The sequence below is a fragment of the Acanthaster planci genome, linkage group LG15 (genome assembly GCF_054643075.1).
Source record: "Acanthaster planci isolate LZ-2023a linkage group LG15, COTS_SCS, whole genome shotgun sequence".
Lineage (NCBI taxonomy): Eukaryota > Metazoa > Echinodermata > Asteroidea > Valvatida > Acanthasteridae > Acanthaster > Acanthaster planci.
In genome coordinates, this window is record NC_141791.1 from 3933543 (window position 1) to 3952133 (window position 18591).

Below are 18591 nucleotides of genomic sequence, written 5' to 3' on the forward strand. Positions count from 1 at the left end.
CCTTTTTTTGATGATGATCGAACAGACTTCCAAGCTTGTCAAATCACTCACACTTACCTTACATATCTAGTGCGGACATTCCTTTCTTTTCGTGCAGATAAGAAAACTCAGTGAAAATACATGCACTCGTTTTTCTTGAACTAGGAACACGATTTTCAGCTGGCCTTTTGAACAAGGTTTCCTTGACCATTCCTCTTCCTTTCAACAACAGATTACCCCTACCCCAAAATGCCTTTAAACTTCTTTTTCAGAGAAGGGGAAACGTCCTGTGGACATGTGTAAGTACACAGAACGTCTTCCTTTCCTGCATCGTGTGGACATTCTTTTGTTGACAAGTCGGTATGCAGGTAAGCGCAGATCCGTGTTGAATTCACTAGAAACTGACAGGCTTGTTTTGATGAATGCTTCAGGCAGTGAAAAAGGTAGTTTGTGATCCTATTAAATAAAAAAACTCATCAGCATCGGCACCGTTTAATTCATTTTTTACTTACCAACAATGGAGCAAACTAACATGGAGCAGTGAAGCAGGCGCACGTCTGTGGAAAATTTGTCAATACAAATGACATTGACGAGGAAAAGCATGCTATTTCACACTCCAAACACACTCGTGATTGTGTCACAAACTTATTTATAAAACGGGGAAATTCCTAATGGCTTTCACAGCAGTTTCAACATATGTTTAACTTCCTATTGTATTAACGCCCGCTTAATTGTACAAGTAGAGAGCATCTCTTCCTGGGCACAACGAGATCGCTTGATCATGGGGAAACCGTGAAATTATACGCGTGTAGATCAAGTTAACTTTTCCGCTGACCAAAATGGGAATGACGGAAGAAAACCGTAAGTGGATTGATGACGCAACAGTTTTTCTGGGGCAACAAGTTTCGTAAGCTGCCGTCACGTCTAGTTGCTTTCCGGAAAGTGAAAGTGTTGGAATCAAACATCGAATGACGCCTTTCAGGACAGTGAAAGAGAGATTTTCCGGAGGGACTGGAAAAGCGCGTACAGTCTTTAGGCTTTTGACAAGATTTTGTTTTTAAAAACGGATTTTTTTTCAAGCTGTCCCGTTCACTAAACTTACAAAATTAAGCCATCATAAAGACAGCCGTAAGATACTGGTGGGTTATAATAATAAGAATAACACTCTGGTCATTTTACCGAGTTCCTGAATTTGTATTCAATATTTTTTTTTTCACGGTCCCGAAGTTGCATTGTCGCGCGACTTAGCTTCCCCCATTTTGCTCATAGCCTTCTCTATCCATTTCCATTCTCTCATGGCACACCACGCCCCCTTTGATGGCTATACAATGCTGCAAGGGTGGGTACAGACCCATCCTAATCAAAATAATTACATGTATATTGAACTTTTCAACGATCTTAATTACACCAGTCCCCTTCCAAATACAGACTAGTGGTCATGGCGCAAAATTGGGACCGAGGTGAATTCCTATTTACCTGCATAATGTCATTTTTCGTCAAAGGTCGACAATGCCAACAGTAATAACAATTCAAAACTACGCAGACGTACAATATCTCATCCCAATTTCCCAAAGGAAGCACTCAGTATTATCAACTGAATATTGAAGTAAGATTTGTATTACTCAGAATACCCCTGGACTAAAATAAGCCAGGTTATCGAAAAGAGGGCGCTGTTGTACTGTTGGACCAAAGCGTCTCCTCCCTGCTTCAGTCGAGTCACACGGCTTGATCTTCCATCTGACGATTATTTACGTCTTACAGACAAAACACACTTGACAGATTACCAGCCTTTCAAACAGGACAAGAAAAATCGAACGCAAGAAAATCTGAGGAAAACAATCAGAATATTTCAAAGCAGCATTTGTTATCTACGAGTAGGCCAAGTCAGATGCCACGCGGCATGTACAAAATAAGACGTGATTGGAAACAATACACCGTTTCGTATCGCATTGCAATGTCGCAAAGAGCCCCAGTCATTATTCACAAAATCACGGCGTCATGATCTGCGATTCCATCGGAAGAATGTGTCAGTCTCTATTACTGTTACTACCTCATAAAAAAATAATTATCCAATTGTCCATAAGACCTTTGGCAACAATCTCTTGCAACATTTCCAAGAGACTTGCGCCCTCGGGCATCTATGTCTCCATGGGCACACTAATACTACTACTTTCCATAAGTCAAGCCCGTTTATATCTTCCAGAACCCTCACAAAATAAAACGTTGGGAGGGGAGGGGGTAAGTGACTCCACAAATGCATGGCTTTCAAAATTATGTTAAAAAAACAAAAAAACAACAAGAGAAAATCCATTTCATAATCAGAACTGAAACTTATACAAAAACTTTACATAGAGAGACACTGTAAGGCATGCTTGGGAACTGCCTCAGAATTAGAAATAACCTTCCTCGAAAGATGTGTCCCTTGCTAGCTGCGGGATATTAACAGAACAGAACCCTTGGCTACTTCTGAGCCCTGCAATCACACCTGTTGGCAAAACTGATTGCCCACAAATTCACAATCCCAAGTTGTTTTGGTGTATTTTAGAGAGAGTTTGATAAACCTTGATTCCGTTTTGCCATTTTGTTAAGTTATGTTTACAGTTAGCAACTGTTCAGTGGAAAAAATGTACAACTTGTAAAAACAATCACACGCACATATCTCAACAAATAAAAATGAGTTCAGGTAGGTACCGGTGTGTATACAAGAGGCACTTTCCCCCAAGCGTAACAGCAACACAAAAAACAACAACAATGACGAGGTTAGAAATGCTACATGTACTCTCAAATTGAAAAAAAAAAAGAAAAAAAAAGGGGGGGAAAATCAGAATCATTCATCAAATTAAAAACCTGTAGAATCAAAAGAAACTGAACAGATGTTGCTTGAAATTTATCTGAAATCTGGAGTTTGCTAGGTATCGGGTAAAGCTGTAAGTTGCCATGGTAACAGTTTGAAACCTCTGGAACCTCCCTCTTTTGGATACATGGTAGAATTAGAAACTGAAGGTGGCAAATTCAAAGCGATCACTGACGAAATATGCTGTAAAGATAGGAACTACCTATCTGTTAATTACTTTCCAACATCACTTTTTAAAAATTCTATATCGCATCGAAAAATCCCTGTGTATCAAAGTTTCCATACAGCAACCAGAGTTACAACGAGTCACTCACTTTTGTGACTTGAATAGTTACCCATCGGGACTCAAGTTGAGTCACCAAAGATTATGACTCGAATTGAGTCACTGGCTTGAGTCAATGATAGTAACAGTTCACAAAATCTCAATAAGCACCCTTGTATGCACTGGCAAAACTGCATTGAAAAAAGCCAAAAATATGACCATGAAAACTGGAAATTATTGCCGAGTAAGAAAAAAACTACAATTCCCTTCAACCTCTTCCCCATTTCTCCTGTAATAAGTATGAAGGCCAAATAAACTGTTTCATCATATTTTGGACAAATTCTCATGTCTACAATAGCCATGGGTCTGGTTGATCAAAATAACTGTCTATGGCCTGGCAAGTCCCAACAGAAATTTGAAAACCAAATTTCATGACTCTACGGGAACTAAAATTTGACAATTGCCATGACATTCCATGCTATTTTGCAGAGAAAATTGACTGGTACGTGTATTGTGAAATAGCAGACTGCCATAGACACTACAAAGCTATAGGACTGACAAGAAGATAGCCTGTGAATTTATCATTGTTCCGCTATCACATCAATAGCGACCTGCAGCCAACCAAAAATAACCCTTGCACGATCTTGATTTCAATGACTTTTCTGTGACATTTCTTCTGAGAACAGGATTTCAGGACACCCTTTTTATTCCCAGAATTTCTGTGACTTTTCCCATGACTTTCCAGGACCACTTCTTTCCCAAAGAGCTTCAGGATTTTCCATGACTACAGTAACTCAGATGATAACCTCCTTCAACCACAGGACTTTAGACAGAGTTCCACTACCCATACGGTGTCTGAACTGTGTGTGTATACATGTTCATGTAGCATGTGACAGAAGATGCCACATCCTTTCAATCTCGTACCTGACAGAATAACCCGCTTAACACACTGAGGCACTTAAACACACTTCCTGAGCACAGTTGCACACTTCACCTTTTGAATATTCGCCAATCTTACCACACAATTGTAGACTACTTTTTTGTGACCGTGTATTCCGGTGTGCAACTTGGACTTTGACAAATAACAAGGAAGTTCCAATCTTCACAAGACTTTGTACAGTGTTTTTCCAATTTTCAGTGTCATGAGTGTGAAGTGAAAACGAGGAAATCAAGCTGATCCGAGGAAAAGTTGCTAGCCTGTGTATTAGAATCCTACCACCTCAAGGATGTGTGTCAGTGATTCATATGAAATCTTTCCAGATTGCACAAAAAACATCACGTTCAACATGAAAGCAGTCAACAATTGTCAAATGCCTAAGGTCTACTTTGGGGAATATAAAATGTGCAAATGTGTGTAGTATCCATGTGTCCATCCCTGAATCGGTGCCCCAATGTGAAACAGTCCTTAGCACTGTTGACCGCTTTCATCAAGGCCAGGAAATCCTCTTGATTTTCTTCTTGGGTGAATGGTCATCTTCGGGTGAAGAGGTCTTTGACGTTGTATCTGATGATCTAGGGTTAGTCTGGAAAGAAGAGACATTGAATTCTTGGTAGTTCATTCTGATCTCTTTTGCGTGACTCCTTCAGCAATCGTTTCTCACATGAATTGAACTATGTGCTTTTGGAAAATGACGAGTATCTCGTGACTGTTGATCATATACAAATACTGTAGTCGCGGCACGCTCGGGCGAAGGGTGCACACATGCTGGAATGCCTATTTTGGCTGATCGGGTAGTGTGACTTGCCGACATGTATGTGCGCTTAGTGTAACGGTGTGTGCACCATGCATGTGTGTTGTGCCACCCCAGAACTGGTGGCCACTCAGATAAGTCTGCACATTGCAGTTAACCAGTTAACATCGGATTTTCTTACCCGAAAAAGCTGCAGGGGGCAAATTTTTTTTCATGCAAATTCTTCAACCTTGCGCTTGTGCTTTGACCCAACCAAGCACAACGCGTTAATACGTTAACCGCAGACATGCCAAAAAGAATTCTTAACTGAGTGTGCACGTCCTCTGTGGAATAATAAGGGAAATGATGTGTGTTTATACGTCATCCGGTGTCAAGTTGTAAAATAACAATTAAATAATACACTGAATTTAGGTCACTCAGCTCTGACAATAAAGCTCAATAGGGATTGTCATAATTACCTTTCCATTGATATCCAATGGTACTGGCCTCTTCAGGGCTATTTTGGTGGAATCAGAGCCCAACGGCTTCACAGACATCTTCCGCATTTTATCTGAAACTGGTGCAACTGCTGGGCTTGTGCTGGTCTTAAGCTTGATTTGGGGCAGGGAGTCTGGTCTGACAGCTGAGGTAGTAGGACTGGTCACTCGGCTGTCCCGTTTTGATTGCACAGTCGATTTGTTGGTCACGATCTTCTTAGGCTCCAAGTCGACCTGGCTGTTTGTGGCCGGACTCGTGCTGTCTTTGGCAGCTTTGATCGTGGTGCTGGAAGAACCAGAAGGCCATGATGATGTTTTCGACGAAGGCAGCTTGAGCGTCCGTTGCTTGCTGGTGACAACGGGGGGTGGCTTTAGCCTGCTTGTGCCCGGACTTGAGGAAGAACTTGATGAGCTATTCAGGCCTGGCGATTGCTGGTTTCTTTGGCTGTGAAAGTAACCAGAGCACAACGTTTCAGTTCACTGGTTGCACTAACAGATGCTGCAGCTTCCCCTATGGTCCTTGCACAAGTCACTCCGTGGCCAACATGAACGTCCCATAAAGGTGTGAGACAACATGGTGAAAACACCAAGTATCAATGGCCAGACAAAATAATCTGACAAAACAAAGTGGTTTTAAAGTGAAACTGGATAAGTAAGTAAAGACCATGGGCATTGCATACAAAAAGTCTGGACTCTCAATGCCCTCATTCAGCCCACAGAGGTCATTGAAGCCACCAGGAGCCATATTGCAGTGCTAAATACAAGGGTAATACAGAGGCTTACTTGCCATTGTGGCATGGGAGCCAATGATCACCTTTTCTATTTGGGAGGCAAGATGGCCGCCTGTGGCCTCAGTTGACAGAAAAGCACTGCAAGTGTGGCCCCTTTTTCAATGTCATCTGTGGTAAAAACTGGGGGAAATGGTATCTATAACGAAGTCAAAATAAAAAAAAATTGGAGAGGGGGGGATCTATTCGCCGCGCTTTCCACAAGGTGTTCCAACTATTTTGTCTAGGATTGTCTGAGTTTCTTAGTGGAAAGCGGGTATCATGAGTGTGGGTCTGTGTTACCTGGGAGGGCCGGGGGGTTTGCCGCGTTGCTGTTTTGGGCACTGCCGTGTGAAGCTGTAAGCATTAGATGGTTATGGAATGGAATACTTAATGACTATTATAGGCAAGGTGTGGCAGTATGCCCTGTCAAGAGCATAATAACCCCCCCCAAAAAAAAGAAAGTACATGTATATGTAAACACATAGTTATTTAATATTTAGTGATACAACAGCTATGGGTTATGATCGATTCAGGATTTTTGCAGTGGAAGGGTTCATACATGTAGTAAATTTGCGTGAATGGGATTGCTGCTTGCAGGTATCATCAACAAGAGTTAAGTTGGCAATTGAAAAGGGGATAAATTGGGTGCATTGAGAACGGTGCACCATACAATTTCAGCACAGATCTCTCTCAAATGAAGTTTCGGTCTGAAGGGGTATATGGTTACATGAGGAGTACAAAATTCTGTCTGAGCTCTTTTCACTTTCTGGTTGGGTTTCAGATGAAACGCTGCAACGGTGAACCATGAAAAACAAAAAGAAAAAGGATGTGAGTGACTCTCCTTTTTTCAGTTGAGCTGGTGTACCGTTATGGTTGTTATCGCGTGCGCGCCTGCAGCATCTTTTAAGAGCGGGATGTACGCGCTCCCTATTAGGATTAGGCAGACTTTTTGGAGACAATCCTGGACAAATCTCATTGGAACATGCCTCTCCCCTCGCGCCCCGTCAATGTTGTTTCTCATTGGGTAAGCTGGGCCTAATCTTGGTCCAATAAATGACCACAACAGGAAACAAGACTTGAATTTTCTTTAACAGTTACATACATGTACATAAATTCCACTTCACCAATCCGTGCACAATATAATATGCCTGTCACTTAATCTCCTGATATTACACAGGGCTAGATGAAAGTGTTACCTCTGGTTCGAGGCCAGACTGTTAAACTGTGCATAAAGCAGCATCAACACACACAATAACTGAGTCTGAAGTCAGGAGCAACAACAAACCTTCTTGAGAATCCAACAGTCATCGTGACCTTCGATCCCTGATCACTATTGGCTTGCAGCCGTCGCTTGGCTTGCAGCAGCTTCCTGTGGACTTGGGCAGTGGTGCGCCCTCGCCTGTTGGCCCTGGGTGCACGCTGAGGCAGGGGTGTGATGGTTCTGTGGAAGATCTCGAGAAGGTCCTCCTTTGTTGCATTGGGACGATCTAATTTGATGTGTCTCTGTTGCCATGACGGGAAAAAACACAAGAACCCCACTTGGTCATAATTCCTACAAATGCAATGCGAAGTAATTATTTTTGTGACTACTGACAAAGTTTCCTTTAAAAATGTTTTTCAAACCTCCTTTTTCCTTATAGTTATACTGGTATGTGTTATAACACGGAGGTATAATTATCAGATTACATCATTTACAAGTATTACATTATCATATTTGCAATATTTTGAGTGACAGATATACACATTTGAAATGTAGATGTTTTGTGAGGTGGACTCTGGAGTGACATGAGTGAAGGGCAAAATTCTACAAGTGGTTCTGAAAAGGTGACAAGTACCGGGTACTGGTATATCATTGAAAATGAGAAGTTGAGAGTATTCCATTGGGTCATCTTATAGTGTTACTGTATGATCCCCACCAAATGAGCCCTGCTCATAATATTCTTATGGTCGGAGGTTGTTCCACTCATGTCTGGGCAAAGGGGCAACTTTCCATTTACATGTACTTTGTACAGGATTGCATGTTTTCCTTGTTGTTTGCTGCAACATGATAAAAATAACTGACACCTTTTCGGTACAGTGTGGGAGATAAATAGTGAAATTTCAGGCATATTTGATGTAAAGTTATTTCCCCAAAGACCTAAACACTATTTTTGCCCTTTGAGTTTTGAGTGTGAAATATGGAATAGCCTGCAATTGAGCAATCAGAGAGAAGAATCAAGACTCAGTGATGTCATCCCGAGTGCGAGAATTGGTCCTTTTATTTTAGTATCATTATTTTCACATCTCTCATCAGTAATCTCAGAAAGGTTCATAGTCTTACGAGGCCTACCAACAGTAACCAACTACATACATGTACAGTGGCTTATTATTAAATAAGTAAGCCTACTTAATTTGAGATTTGTCCTTCTTTCTAGTTGTGACATTATTTGGGGAAAAAGCCTACTCTGCAACTGTACATGTACATTGTACAAGGAGGCCTAGACCTACACTAAAAAATTTAGCATGGCAAAAAAGGCGCGTGTACATTGTAATTCGCACAACTCGCATTGCCACCCTCGGCCCTCAACGTCAAACCTACATGTACACTGTACATGGGTTGATTTGCGAGGGAATGATGAAATTTTGCCATGCAAATTGTCAAAGTTATATTTTGATATCCTGATTTTGCAAAGAAGTAGACTATTAAATGTGTTTCACCTGGGACAGTAGATCAGCTAGGTCCTCTCTGCTCAGTATTTCTGGATGTAAAATATCAACAACGACTGCCTCCGGTTCATCCTCCTGCTCCATTTTGTCGTGTTTAGGTCACGGGTCGTGTCAAAGGTGATTAAATGGCGGCGTCCATGGATTCTGCAGCTGCCCCGCATTTCACAACACATCGCAACTAAACTCAGCATGTACATGCGCATTTCTGCAGTTTATACGCAGTTTTACCACAATCGGATATTGGATTAGACTTAACGCGTTTCAACGTGATGGTAGGACCTAGTCTGAAGGTAAAAAAATTAAAAGGTAGGCCGTAGAACATTTTCTTGTCTTCATAGGCCTAAGTACATGAACATATGAAGTAATGTCAGCTTGCGTTCCTGCAGTGCTGGCGTGTGTCATGGCCGCTGTCACTCAGTGGCTGATAATTTCAGGGGGCAGGTCTAAGACCATGGGCGAATGTGCAAACAGGCTCGTAAAATGAAACCCTCAATAATTTATGGCTGTGTTTTAGGTCAGCAAAACAAAAGCCATCATTATCAAATAAAACCTGAACGCAGTGTAAATTTTCAGTCTTTAGGCCTGTACTGTATTAATTATACATGTTGGCATAAGTAAAAGTCTATAGGCTAATGTGTCTAGGTCCGTAGCCTAGTTTTGATTTGAAACTCATTCATGATTTCAACTTCAAATGAATTGTATAAAATGGTTAAAGAGATTCTCAAATGTTAGGTTGTGATAATATGAGTGATTTTCTCATCCTTTTAGCTTTGGATTCAACAGAAGTTTCACTGGAGATGTAGGTTTCTTTTAGCAGGCAAAGACAACCACTTGTCAATGCCATGGCTGAGGCAAGGATAATGGAAGGAAGCTACATGTATGTGGTCATTGGTGGTGGCATTGCGGGGGTTACGTGTGCCGAGCAGCTGTCTGCATTGTGTCCTGAAGAACAGATCCTACTGGTCACAAGCTCACCCCTCATCAAGGCAGTCACAAACTTCACAAAGGTACCGTCCAAGCAACAAACACGTACTTTGGGGGCTGAAAAATTTACCAACAGCTTTGATACTTTTTGTGGAGACAACAAAGGAAAGTTGCATTCAAAGTAGATGGATCGAGAAATAATTTTTTTTTAGTTTTCAGTTCAAGATTGCATAATTCAGCCTTAGATGGATATTATTTATGTCGTTTTTGGACCAGATCTCCAGAGCCTTGGAAGAATTTGATGTGGAGGAACGCCCTGCTAGCAGTATGCAGACGCAGTGTAAAAATGTCCAAGTCTTGCAATGCACTGTTGACAGCCTAGATGCTGCAGACCACAGGCTCACCACACGTGAGGGCTCCACGGTAGCATACCGTAAACTGTGCATTTGCACGGGGGGACAGCCCAAAGTGATTGCTCGAGACAACCCGTATGTTTTGGGCATCCGGGACACGGAGAGCGTAGTCACGTTTCAGAAGCGGATGTCGGGAGCCAAGCGCGTGGTCGTCGTCGGCAACGGCGGCATCGCGACTGAGCTTGTCTATGAGATTGAAGGATGCCAGGTGGTGTGGGCTATCAAGGATGATGCTATCAGCAGCACCTTCGTGGACGCTGGTGCGGCAGAGTTCTTCCTGCCGCAATTGAGCGCCGAGAAGGAAACGGCAAAGGGGCCCCTCAAGAGACACAAGTACACTGGTGCGTAGCAGTGCCATACTCAAAGTCCAGTACATTACAAGTCCCTACAAGTCCATAGAGCCGTCCTGGTCACAAGTCAAATCACAGGCTATTCAAATGAACAGTGACAAAAACATTCCTTTGTCACTCTGAATCGAGCCATAAATAAAAAAAAACTGCTGTTCAGACTGAGTGATGCTCCAGTTGGAGCTGATTAATTCCAGATCCTCTTCCTTGTCGCTGGTCTCATGAAAGGACTCATGAAGGGACTTGCGATGAACTCTACCACAATGCTTGCATACAGGCAGTCAGCTATTGGATTGTTGCTTTCTTTCAGTGAGAAACCTGTAACACATCCGCAGAGCTATATATAAGAACTAGAGTACTGACTCATGTACAAAGTGATGCCTGTTGGGCGCATCCATGTTTGTGCACAAACCTATGGAAAACTCAAAATGTTGTATGTCTTGTACGGCTATTTGCCTATCTCATCTGTGTCTATGATAAAACAACACTTCAACAGAGCCGATATGCAAAAAACTAACACACAATCAGTAATTGAGCGTTTCATCTTGCTCTGCGTAAATAACGCAAATGCGTGCGCGTATACACTGCAGATGGTTTGCCATGGCTTTTTTAATCAGATTTTAGCGGTACATGATGCGCATTGCATTTAGAGTATATAATTCAATTTTCATTCTGCCTGATTTGAATGTTCTACAAGCACGCACACGGATTCAAAATGTCTGCGCCCAGGAGAGCGTCAAATTTTCTCCGTGTGGAGAATGAGAAGTTAGCACTTTTTAAATTTAATATAGCTCTACGAATACATCCCATAACTGGATGTACTGTACTCCAAGACCTCCAGCTTCCTTAGGGAGTAATTCAAGAACCGGGTGAGGGAGGAAAGCTCAGGAATTGGGAAGTGCTATAAAACAATGGGTTCTTTGTCACAACGTTTGGAGAGAACCTTCTTACATCTCATCCTTCACCGTCTATCTCTGGTCCCTTCAATTAAACTTTACATACATGCACCTGTATTGTTGTCGGGTCCATCAAAAGTCAAGTCACAGATTCTTACGTTAGCAAGAGGGTAACTATAACAAAGGAATGCCCTCATCAAAGTTACTTTTATAGCTTGTGATTTGGTTTGAGACTGCACGACTTGTGACAAACTTACAGGGACTTATGATGGACTCAACGATACACAGTCTACTTCAATGTAAATTTTTTTGGAAGCAAACGTGAAACCATTGGGCTTTCTCTTTCTTTGGAGTCCAACCCATCATTTCAAACCTGTTTCCTTTTAGAAAATTAATCATCACAGATCAATTCCTGTTTCTAATTTACAGTCAGTAGTGGCACAGGTGGGGGTTCTGACACCCAAGGGGGTGCCCTGGGCCCTGACTGGAGCACAGGGTTGATGATGAAGGGCCAAGCCGAAGGCTCGCACAACATCCGTGTGGAGTACAAGTGTGAGGTACGTGATTTGTTTTTGGGTATGGAGTTCTGACAGTTATCCTGTATGCTTTTTGGACCCTGGCAGATTTCTGACATTGAAATCCATTACAAGGTGAGGTCGTCCTTCCGAGTGTGCAGAGTTCCGGATTCATCACAAACGGGTGCATTATTTTGATTTTCACTTTTTAAACTGCAAAGAATTTGTCACGACATTTGTGAAATTATTTTAAGCACAGTGGGCTTTTAGACATAATTTTGTTAGGGGGTGAAAACTTTGGCTAGATTATGATTTGTAACTAATGTTAATAGTTCAAGAATGGTTACCTGTGTCTGTTCTGTCCTTCTTGTGTCATGTTACAAATTCTGAAATGACATGCCGAGTCCTCATTGCCTACATTTTCTTGTCTACATTTCATAACATAACTTATTCAGGTTGATGGTATACTTACACCTGAACAAGTGGCCACATCAGGACGGACTCCTGACGCCTTTTTGGAAACCCAAGAATTCAAGGAAACTGTTTCTTGGCCTGTGTATGTTTCTCTCACCAATGGCAAGCTCTACGGCTGTGACTTTGTCATTAGTGCAACTGGCGTTACACCCAACGCCGGTGCATTTCTGAAGACGACGAGCTTCAACGTAGCTGAGGACGGCGGTTTGAAGGTGGATGACCACATGAGGACCAACGTCCCCGACATCTACGCAGCGGGCGACGTGTGCACAGCGTCGTGGGACCCAGCTCCCCACTGGCTCCAGATGCGTCTCTGGTCCCAGGCGCGCCAGATGGGGGCCTACGCCGCCAAGTGCATGGTGGCCAACGTCCGCCAGGAGCCCATCTCCCAGGACTTCTGCTTTGAGCTCTTTGCCCACGCCACCAGGTTCTTCGGCTACAAAGTGGTGCTTCTGGGCAAGTTCAACGCCCAGGGGCTGGGCTCCGACTACGAGATGCTCCTTCGAATGACCAAGGGGGAGGAGTACGTGAAGGCGGTGCTGAAAGATGGGCGGATGCAAGGAGCCGTGCTGATTGGAGAAACGGACTTGGAGGAAACCTTTGAGAACTTGATTCTCAATAAGATAGACCTAAGTGCTTATGGGGAGAACCTTCTAGATCCGAACATAGACATTGAAGACTACTTTGACTGAACAAAAATGTAGCAATATAAAGCAACTTACAAATCTGTTACTGTACAAATTTATTTGAAATTTACATCATGGACAAAGTAAATAGTTCCAGTCACATGGCCAGTGAATCTCACAAAGAAACTTTCATAATTTTTAAGCAGTAATGGTCAACAGTAATGTTTATACCTGATTACTAACGCTCCAGTAGGCACTGCCTTGTGCACTGATTTTGTAAACACTGGTCGCCGTCAATCAAATCTGCACCTGCTGTATGTTCCATGCAAAACAATACCTCATTATTGTGTGCCTTACACGTATCATGGGCTTTCTGTGCAATGTCTGAGTACAACGTATATCACCAAGTACAAGGCATATCCCATTAACCACCTGCTGCTGGGGAGCCCGGTTTTGAGTACCTTGGGTTTGTATGCATAGCTGGGGTGCCCGAAATGGGACAAAAGAGCTGGGCCTTGTAACAGAAGACCGTACTTGGAACAAAAGCCCGAGCTGCTGGGAATTGCCAACATTCATTCTGTTGTCAATGGCGGAGGAAATCCGTTGTTGTTTTGAAAGATTATACCACTGTTTGAGGCATTCAGTGCGAGCGGATTACCGCTGGGAATAAAAGTGCTCCAGCACTCCAGTGATGAGCGATACAATACCGCTGCATGCTAATCTGGCCGCATTTGAAAAGACATCAGCCACTCACTGTGCCTGTTTCGGGGACAAAAGAAATTATGTAACACCACACAATCTGGGCTCATTTTATAAGGCAGCAGGTCTGTCAGATTAGAGTAGCCACCAGACAGTCCCTTGATAAGGTTGAAGCGTGCAGGAAAAGATATGAATTTGTGAAAATCAAAGATATTGAAAATCGCCCGGTTTTAGACACTGCATTTTCAAAGGTACCTGGCAGTAAGTGGTTAATCCAATTTCAAAATGGGTTGTGAACCTAAATTGGTTGAAGTAAAAATTTAAAAGACGGAGTGATTGCAACATTTGTACAGGATTGACATGTGACGTTTTCTTCGAATTTTTAGAGCAACTTAGATAACTTTAGGCAAAGTGCAAGTCAGATTATTGTTTATGCTTGACAAAAGTCTGTATTATAAACTATATTTTTAACTGAAGAAGGGTCACCTATCTCACTGTTTACTTTCTCCAAATCCCATCAAGAAGAACAAGTCAAGGAGTTGTCAGTCTTCAGTCAAAAAATGGTCACCATTGCTTTGTGAAGGAAACATTCATGAAACAGTTGCATGAAATTATATACATGTATTAAGAAAAGAGGGCGCTTTGCAACCAGGCAACAATGTCCCACAGGGCTTATTGCCAACACACTTTTCTAGAGTACCACAGCATGTCATGTTTAATGCCAATGAATAGAATAAGCACAGGTGATGCTTTAAAGAGCCTGTTCATGTGCTAATGCCTTTTCCACATATTTGTGAGTGTGCAGTGTATGCACTAAAATTCTTCCACTATCCAGAGATGTTTCACTGGACATTCTCGGTGGCCCCAGTTAATGGTGGAAAGCACTGTGATAGGCCAAGGTTGAAGAACGACTATAATGGAACACGACAGGCATGGAACAGTGCCCTCTGACGAGTTACTCTGTACCATACTACTTTCGGCCACTGGCAGGGGCTACTGTAAATAGCCAGTGACGGCATTATAAAGGTCAAGAGATTCATCTATAGACTGACCGCTGAGAACTGGGGGACATCTTGTATTCTTTTTGCGTTCTGTCTTCTATAGCAAAGTGAAATATGCATACTTGTTGGTGTGTGCGTGGTGCTGTGCAACCTTGATATGAATGGGTACAAATCTTCAGGGTTCTTACTTGGGTACCAGACAAATCATGGCAATGGAATTTAGGTACCTGCCTGTCTCCCTCTTTGTAACAAGAGAGGGAGCACTTGCACACACTGCATTCAGCCCATTGGAAACTCTCACTTTCAATTCATAATAAAAATTTCCAATGCATAATAGACAAAATTTAAAAAAAACAATACATGAAAAAATCTTGGTCATGATTTCAACTGTTTGCCCTTTTCTCGGGACACAAGCTCAAACTGAGCAAACACCTTTGTGGTCACCGTGAATGTGGCACTGGCCATTCGTTGCTGGAACGTCAACGCTCCGTCGTGCCCGTTCGAGGCGTCCCGTGAGGGCCCCTCCACCTCCGATGTCTCCTCCTCGCGAATGGTCAGCGGGCGGCCGAGGGCCTGTCGCAGCAAACGGGCGACCTCCAGTGCCTTCTGTCGGGCGTTCTGCACGGCGTTCAGACATGCTTGCCTCCTATTGGATGAAGGGAGGTGGGAGGAAGAGGGAAAAATCACAACATTTGCATACGTGTACGTCTTATTTGACAGGAACGCAATAAGGAATCAGAGAACAAGAGGTTAAGGATATTCCACAAATGCTCGCTATTTTGCATCTCGTTTCCAATTAATGGCGTGGTGGGTCGGGATAAGCAAATCAGCTAGTTGGAGGAGAGTTACTTGTACACATATCTGATTGTAATAGCTTTGTTCGAGCATGCTAAGCCTGGTTTCCAAAGGGTCGTTTGTAACGCAGACAGAATGCCAGTCATGAAGATGCAGACAAGAATGGAAGAGACCGTGCAAGACATTATTCCGCCCCAAAATTTGAACAACATGGCATCTGAAACTCCATGATTGTTTGCAGAAAATGTGCTTTTAGATTGACTGTGCCACCTCATGATGCCAAACCTCTGCTCCAGTTTCAAGCATTTCACTGACGGTCAGCTATTTCATTGATCACTGGGGTGTAATATTTAAGCATTAAGGAGAAAATGGGCAAACTTCATGGAGCTAAGCCAGAGGGACATGGTTGCACGCTGGTCATGCCAGCTTGTGTGTTTGTATGGGGAAACCACAGCTACTCGACGCAGAAGGTCGGCAAAGTTGAACCTTGCTCAACTTTGCCGATTTATTTTTGGACTGATAAATGCACACACCTTGAAAGAAGTTAAAATTAAAAATACACACATGTAGTAAGTGAAACCAAAATGGAGGGGTGTCACAAGAGTAAGGACTGCCGTTATCTGAACAGGATCTGCACTGGCTTCCACCTCACCTGACGGCCTCCAAATTGTGAGCGCTGTGGTAGAAGTGTGGGGGGTACACTCTGACAGACTCGTCCAGCTTCTCGGTGAGGAAGTTACAGACCGACTGGCACTTGGTGAAGTCCACAAAGACTACGGTGACCTCGGCCTCCATGGAGTACACGCCCTCCACTCGCTGGATGAACTTGCTGATTGTCACGTCGCCTTCCTGCAAGAAGCAGTGCAGGATGGAATTTTACAAAAATCGTAGCTTCCAAAATACCTATGTTTAGTACTTCAAGTATCAGTTGTTGGCACAAAGAAGCCAGGAAGTGCGCTCGTGGCACACCGTTTGGTGAAGTCGAGTCAGGTCATGACTGCTATTATCAGCAAGGTAACGCCAACAGCAACATAATGCAAGCCCTCACAATTTAACCCTAACTCAGGCTAACTGCCCAAGGGTTGCTGGACCTAACCTTCCCCATTCACACAAAAGTTAAACACCCACATGGGACTTTGTGCACAGAGGCTGTTGGACTTAGTTTTTCTGAGATATGCCAAACCCAATGCAAAAGCCACCTGTCTGGGCCCACCAGACCTATCCCCACAGAATTAAACACTTTACTACTGTTTAATTCTGTGTGATTGGGGAAGGTTAGGGTTAACAGCAAACTGCACTTGTCATGCACATCATACATAAATCTGTCATCCGCGAACTCTACTCGCACCTCAGGTGGCACGTCCATTTTTTGTGGCTGTTTTGGGGTGAAATCTGTCCCCCAACTTATCTTATGTAAAGGACCAATATTCAGAAAAGCTCTTTTGATGCAATCTTTTTTTCCACCCTTTAGGGTCTATGTGTATGTCCCATTGTAATCCTAGAAGTAAACGGTGGAAACCAGCCTAGGATGTTTTCTGCTACTAAATCCAATTAGGCTATCAGAGCGTGAAATTACGGTCGGATATCAGACATTTTCCGAGCACTTATTGAGCTTGTCTGAACAAAATCAAAGATGCTTGGGCAAATTGTCCGACCCACATATCAATAACAGCTCTTAAAATATCAACACATTATGTGGGATTATTAGTTTTGTGTTAGAATTACATTAATCATGCCCAAGGCATTCATCAGGGCTGATCACTCGTCACCGGCCCATGTCACCCAGCGCCATGCATGTATGAACACATATGCGTATACTTTACCAGCACAGACATGTAATTGCCCAATAATTCTTTGTGCATCGTAAAACGTAGGTCATGCTGTCAACCAATGTTCAATTTTCCATTGTGGCCCATGCATGACACATAACCTGGGTACCAGGCAATATGGACCAATAGTGGTTGGCTGTGTTCTGTGTTTTTATTTTCAATAAAGCCTTACTGGGGTTCATTACCTTTAGCATCCTGTTCCTCTTATGAGGGAACAAATTCTACTTTTTTGAAATAACTTATCTAAACAAGTTGTCGGTGATGTCCTCTTTCATATTTGAAAGAAAAGAGAACAGGGTTTTTGAGTGAGATTTTTGGGTAAAATGGCAGCGTACATGACCGCCCCAAAGAGAGCTGTGAACAACACATAAGCGAATGTAGTCTGATTCCTTGACCAGGATGGCGATTTGTTTTGATGAATCCAAAATGCAAAAGCCTGAGTTGGGTAACCAGATGAAAAATAAAATGGCGTCATTCGACTGAGTGGTTGTCTTTTTGCCACACACGGGTTAGAAATCTGAAGTTTTCTTCAAGATGTTTTCTTCAAGAAGTTTTCTTGCTTAAATATTGTCAAAATTTACCTAAACTAGGCCTAATCAGGATTGAGTAATGGTTCCTTAAGGTCAAATGTTAGGCCTAGTTTGAGAAAGCGGACTTTGTTTCCTTATTATAGGAACAGGGTGCTAATGGTAATGAACCCCGCCTTACTTACCTTAACACTGTGAGTATGAAGTGTCTGTATAATGTAATCAAGCCGTCTGGTTGTGCTGGTCTTGGCATCAACTATCGCTTCCTTAGTGCTGTTGACAACCACACGAACTGTGGCCCGGTCTGGGGCGCGGGTGGCTTCGCCCGTCGAAGAAACTTGGATTTCACGGAGAAGTTTCTGGCCTTTGCTCGCACCACCAGGCGTATGCTTTACCTCATTTGCCTGTGGGGAGAAAGACGCGAATACCTGGGACGGCTGGAATGCCATTTCTGTTATTTTCTTATGAAAATTTCGATTTACATCCCTCTGTACAAGGATACCATGACTTCACCGTTTGTTTCGTTCAGAATGCATGGAATGGAACACAAAAATGGCGCGCCACCGGATTTTCCCAGTAAAACTAATGAGGGCGTTCTGACCATGATTTTTTAACGCCGCCAAATGAGGGCGCTTATTTCTGAATGTAGCCGCCCGCCCCTATCCAAAGTAGGCCCGCAATTTGGGGCATCTTGTGAAAGAAATACCCCCAACTGGAAACCATCAGTCTCAAATTCGGGATTTACAGAAATTTTTCTATGATCCCTCCTGATTATGGTCTGTCTTATTGGAAAAATCATGTGGGATC

The 18591-nt window shown here is 42.9% G+C and overlaps 3 protein-coding genes across 4 annotated transcripts; 1 reads left to right on the top strand and 2 right to left on the bottom strand.

The window, feature by feature from the left end:
- Positions 1-1525: 1525 nt before the first annotated feature.
- LOC110988209 (uncharacterized) lies at positions 1526-8849 on the bottom strand. Its single transcript, XM_022251527.2, has 4 exons — positions 8730-8849; positions 7318-7535; positions 5245-5707; positions 1526-4618 (listed from the first exon to the last, which is right to left on the bottom strand). The coding sequence occupies exons 1-4, from the start codon at positions 8820-8822 to the stop codon at positions 4523-4525; spliced, it is 870 nt and encodes a 289-aa protein (XP_022107219.2). The 5' UTR covers positions 8823-8849; the 3' UTR covers positions 1526-4522.
- Positions 8850-8893: 44 nt separating this feature from the next.
- Positions 8894-14111, top strand: pyroxd1 (pyridine nucleotide-disulphide oxidoreductase domain 1). Of its 2 annotated transcripts, none has more exons than XM_087146688.1 (5): positions 8894-9028; positions 9507-9745; positions 9939-10416; positions 11748-11875; positions 12289-14111. In XM_087146688.1, the coding sequence occupies exons 2-5, from the start codon at positions 9581-9583 to the stop codon at positions 12997-12999; spliced, it is 1482 nt and encodes a 493-aa protein (XP_087002814.1). In that variant the 5' UTR covers positions 8894-9028; positions 9507-9580; the 3' UTR covers positions 13000-14111. The 2 variants fall into 2 exon arrangements, with proteins under 2 accessions (XP_087002814.1, XP_022107218.2); XM_022251526.2 differs by having other exon boundaries at positions 8912-9044.
- irak1bp1 (interleukin 1 receptor associated kinase 1 binding protein 1) lies at positions 13033-18348 on the bottom strand. The gene is made up of 3 exons (XM_022251528.2): positions 17970-18348; positions 16081-16277; positions 13033-15279 (listed from the first exon to the last, which is right to left on the bottom strand). The coding sequence occupies exons 1-3, from the start codon at positions 18231-18233 to the stop codon at positions 15009-15011; spliced, it is 732 nt and encodes a 243-aa protein (XP_022107220.2). The 5' UTR covers positions 18234-18348; the 3' UTR covers positions 13033-15008.
- Positions 18349-18591: the final 243 nt, after the last annotated feature.

Bases quoted from the DNA above. Each gene is read 5' to 3' on its own strand.
- LOC110988209 (XM_022251527.2), bottom strand. From the start codon at position 8,822: ATGGAGCAGGAGGATGAACCGGAGGCAGTCGTTGTTGATATTTTACAT. The intron at 5,708-7,317 runs GTTTGTTGTTGC...TTACTTTCACAG, and splicing joins ACTGTTGGATTCTCAAGAAG to CCAAAGAAACCAGCAATCGC. The intron at 4,619-5,244 runs GTAATTATGACA...TCTTCTTTCCAG, and splicing joins CATTGGATATCAATGGAAAG to ACTAACCCTAGATCATCAGA.
- pyroxd1 (XM_087146688.1), top strand. From the start codon at position 9,581: ATGGCTGAGGCAAGGATAATGGAAGGAAGCTACATGTATGTGGTCATT. The intron at 9,746-9,938 runs GTACCGTCCAAG...TTTTTGGACCAG, and splicing joins CAGTCACAAACTTCACAAAG to ATCTCCAGAGCCTTGGAAGA. The intron at 10,417-11,747 runs GTGCGTAGCAGT...TCTAATTTACAG, and splicing joins CAAGAGACACAAGTACACTG to TCAGTAGTGGCACAGGTGGG.
- irak1bp1 (XM_022251528.2), bottom strand. From the start codon at position 18,233: ATGGCATTCCAGCCGTCCCAGGTATTCGCGTCTTTCTCCCCACAGGCA. The intron at 16,278-17,969 runs GTAAGTAAGGCG...TGCTTCTTGCAG, and splicing joins TTCATACTCACAGTGTTAAG to GAAGGCGACGTGACAATCAG. The intron at 15,280-16,080 runs GTGAGGTGGAAG...TTCATCCAATAG, and splicing joins CACAATTTGGAGGCCGTCAG to GAGGCAAGCATGTCTGAACG.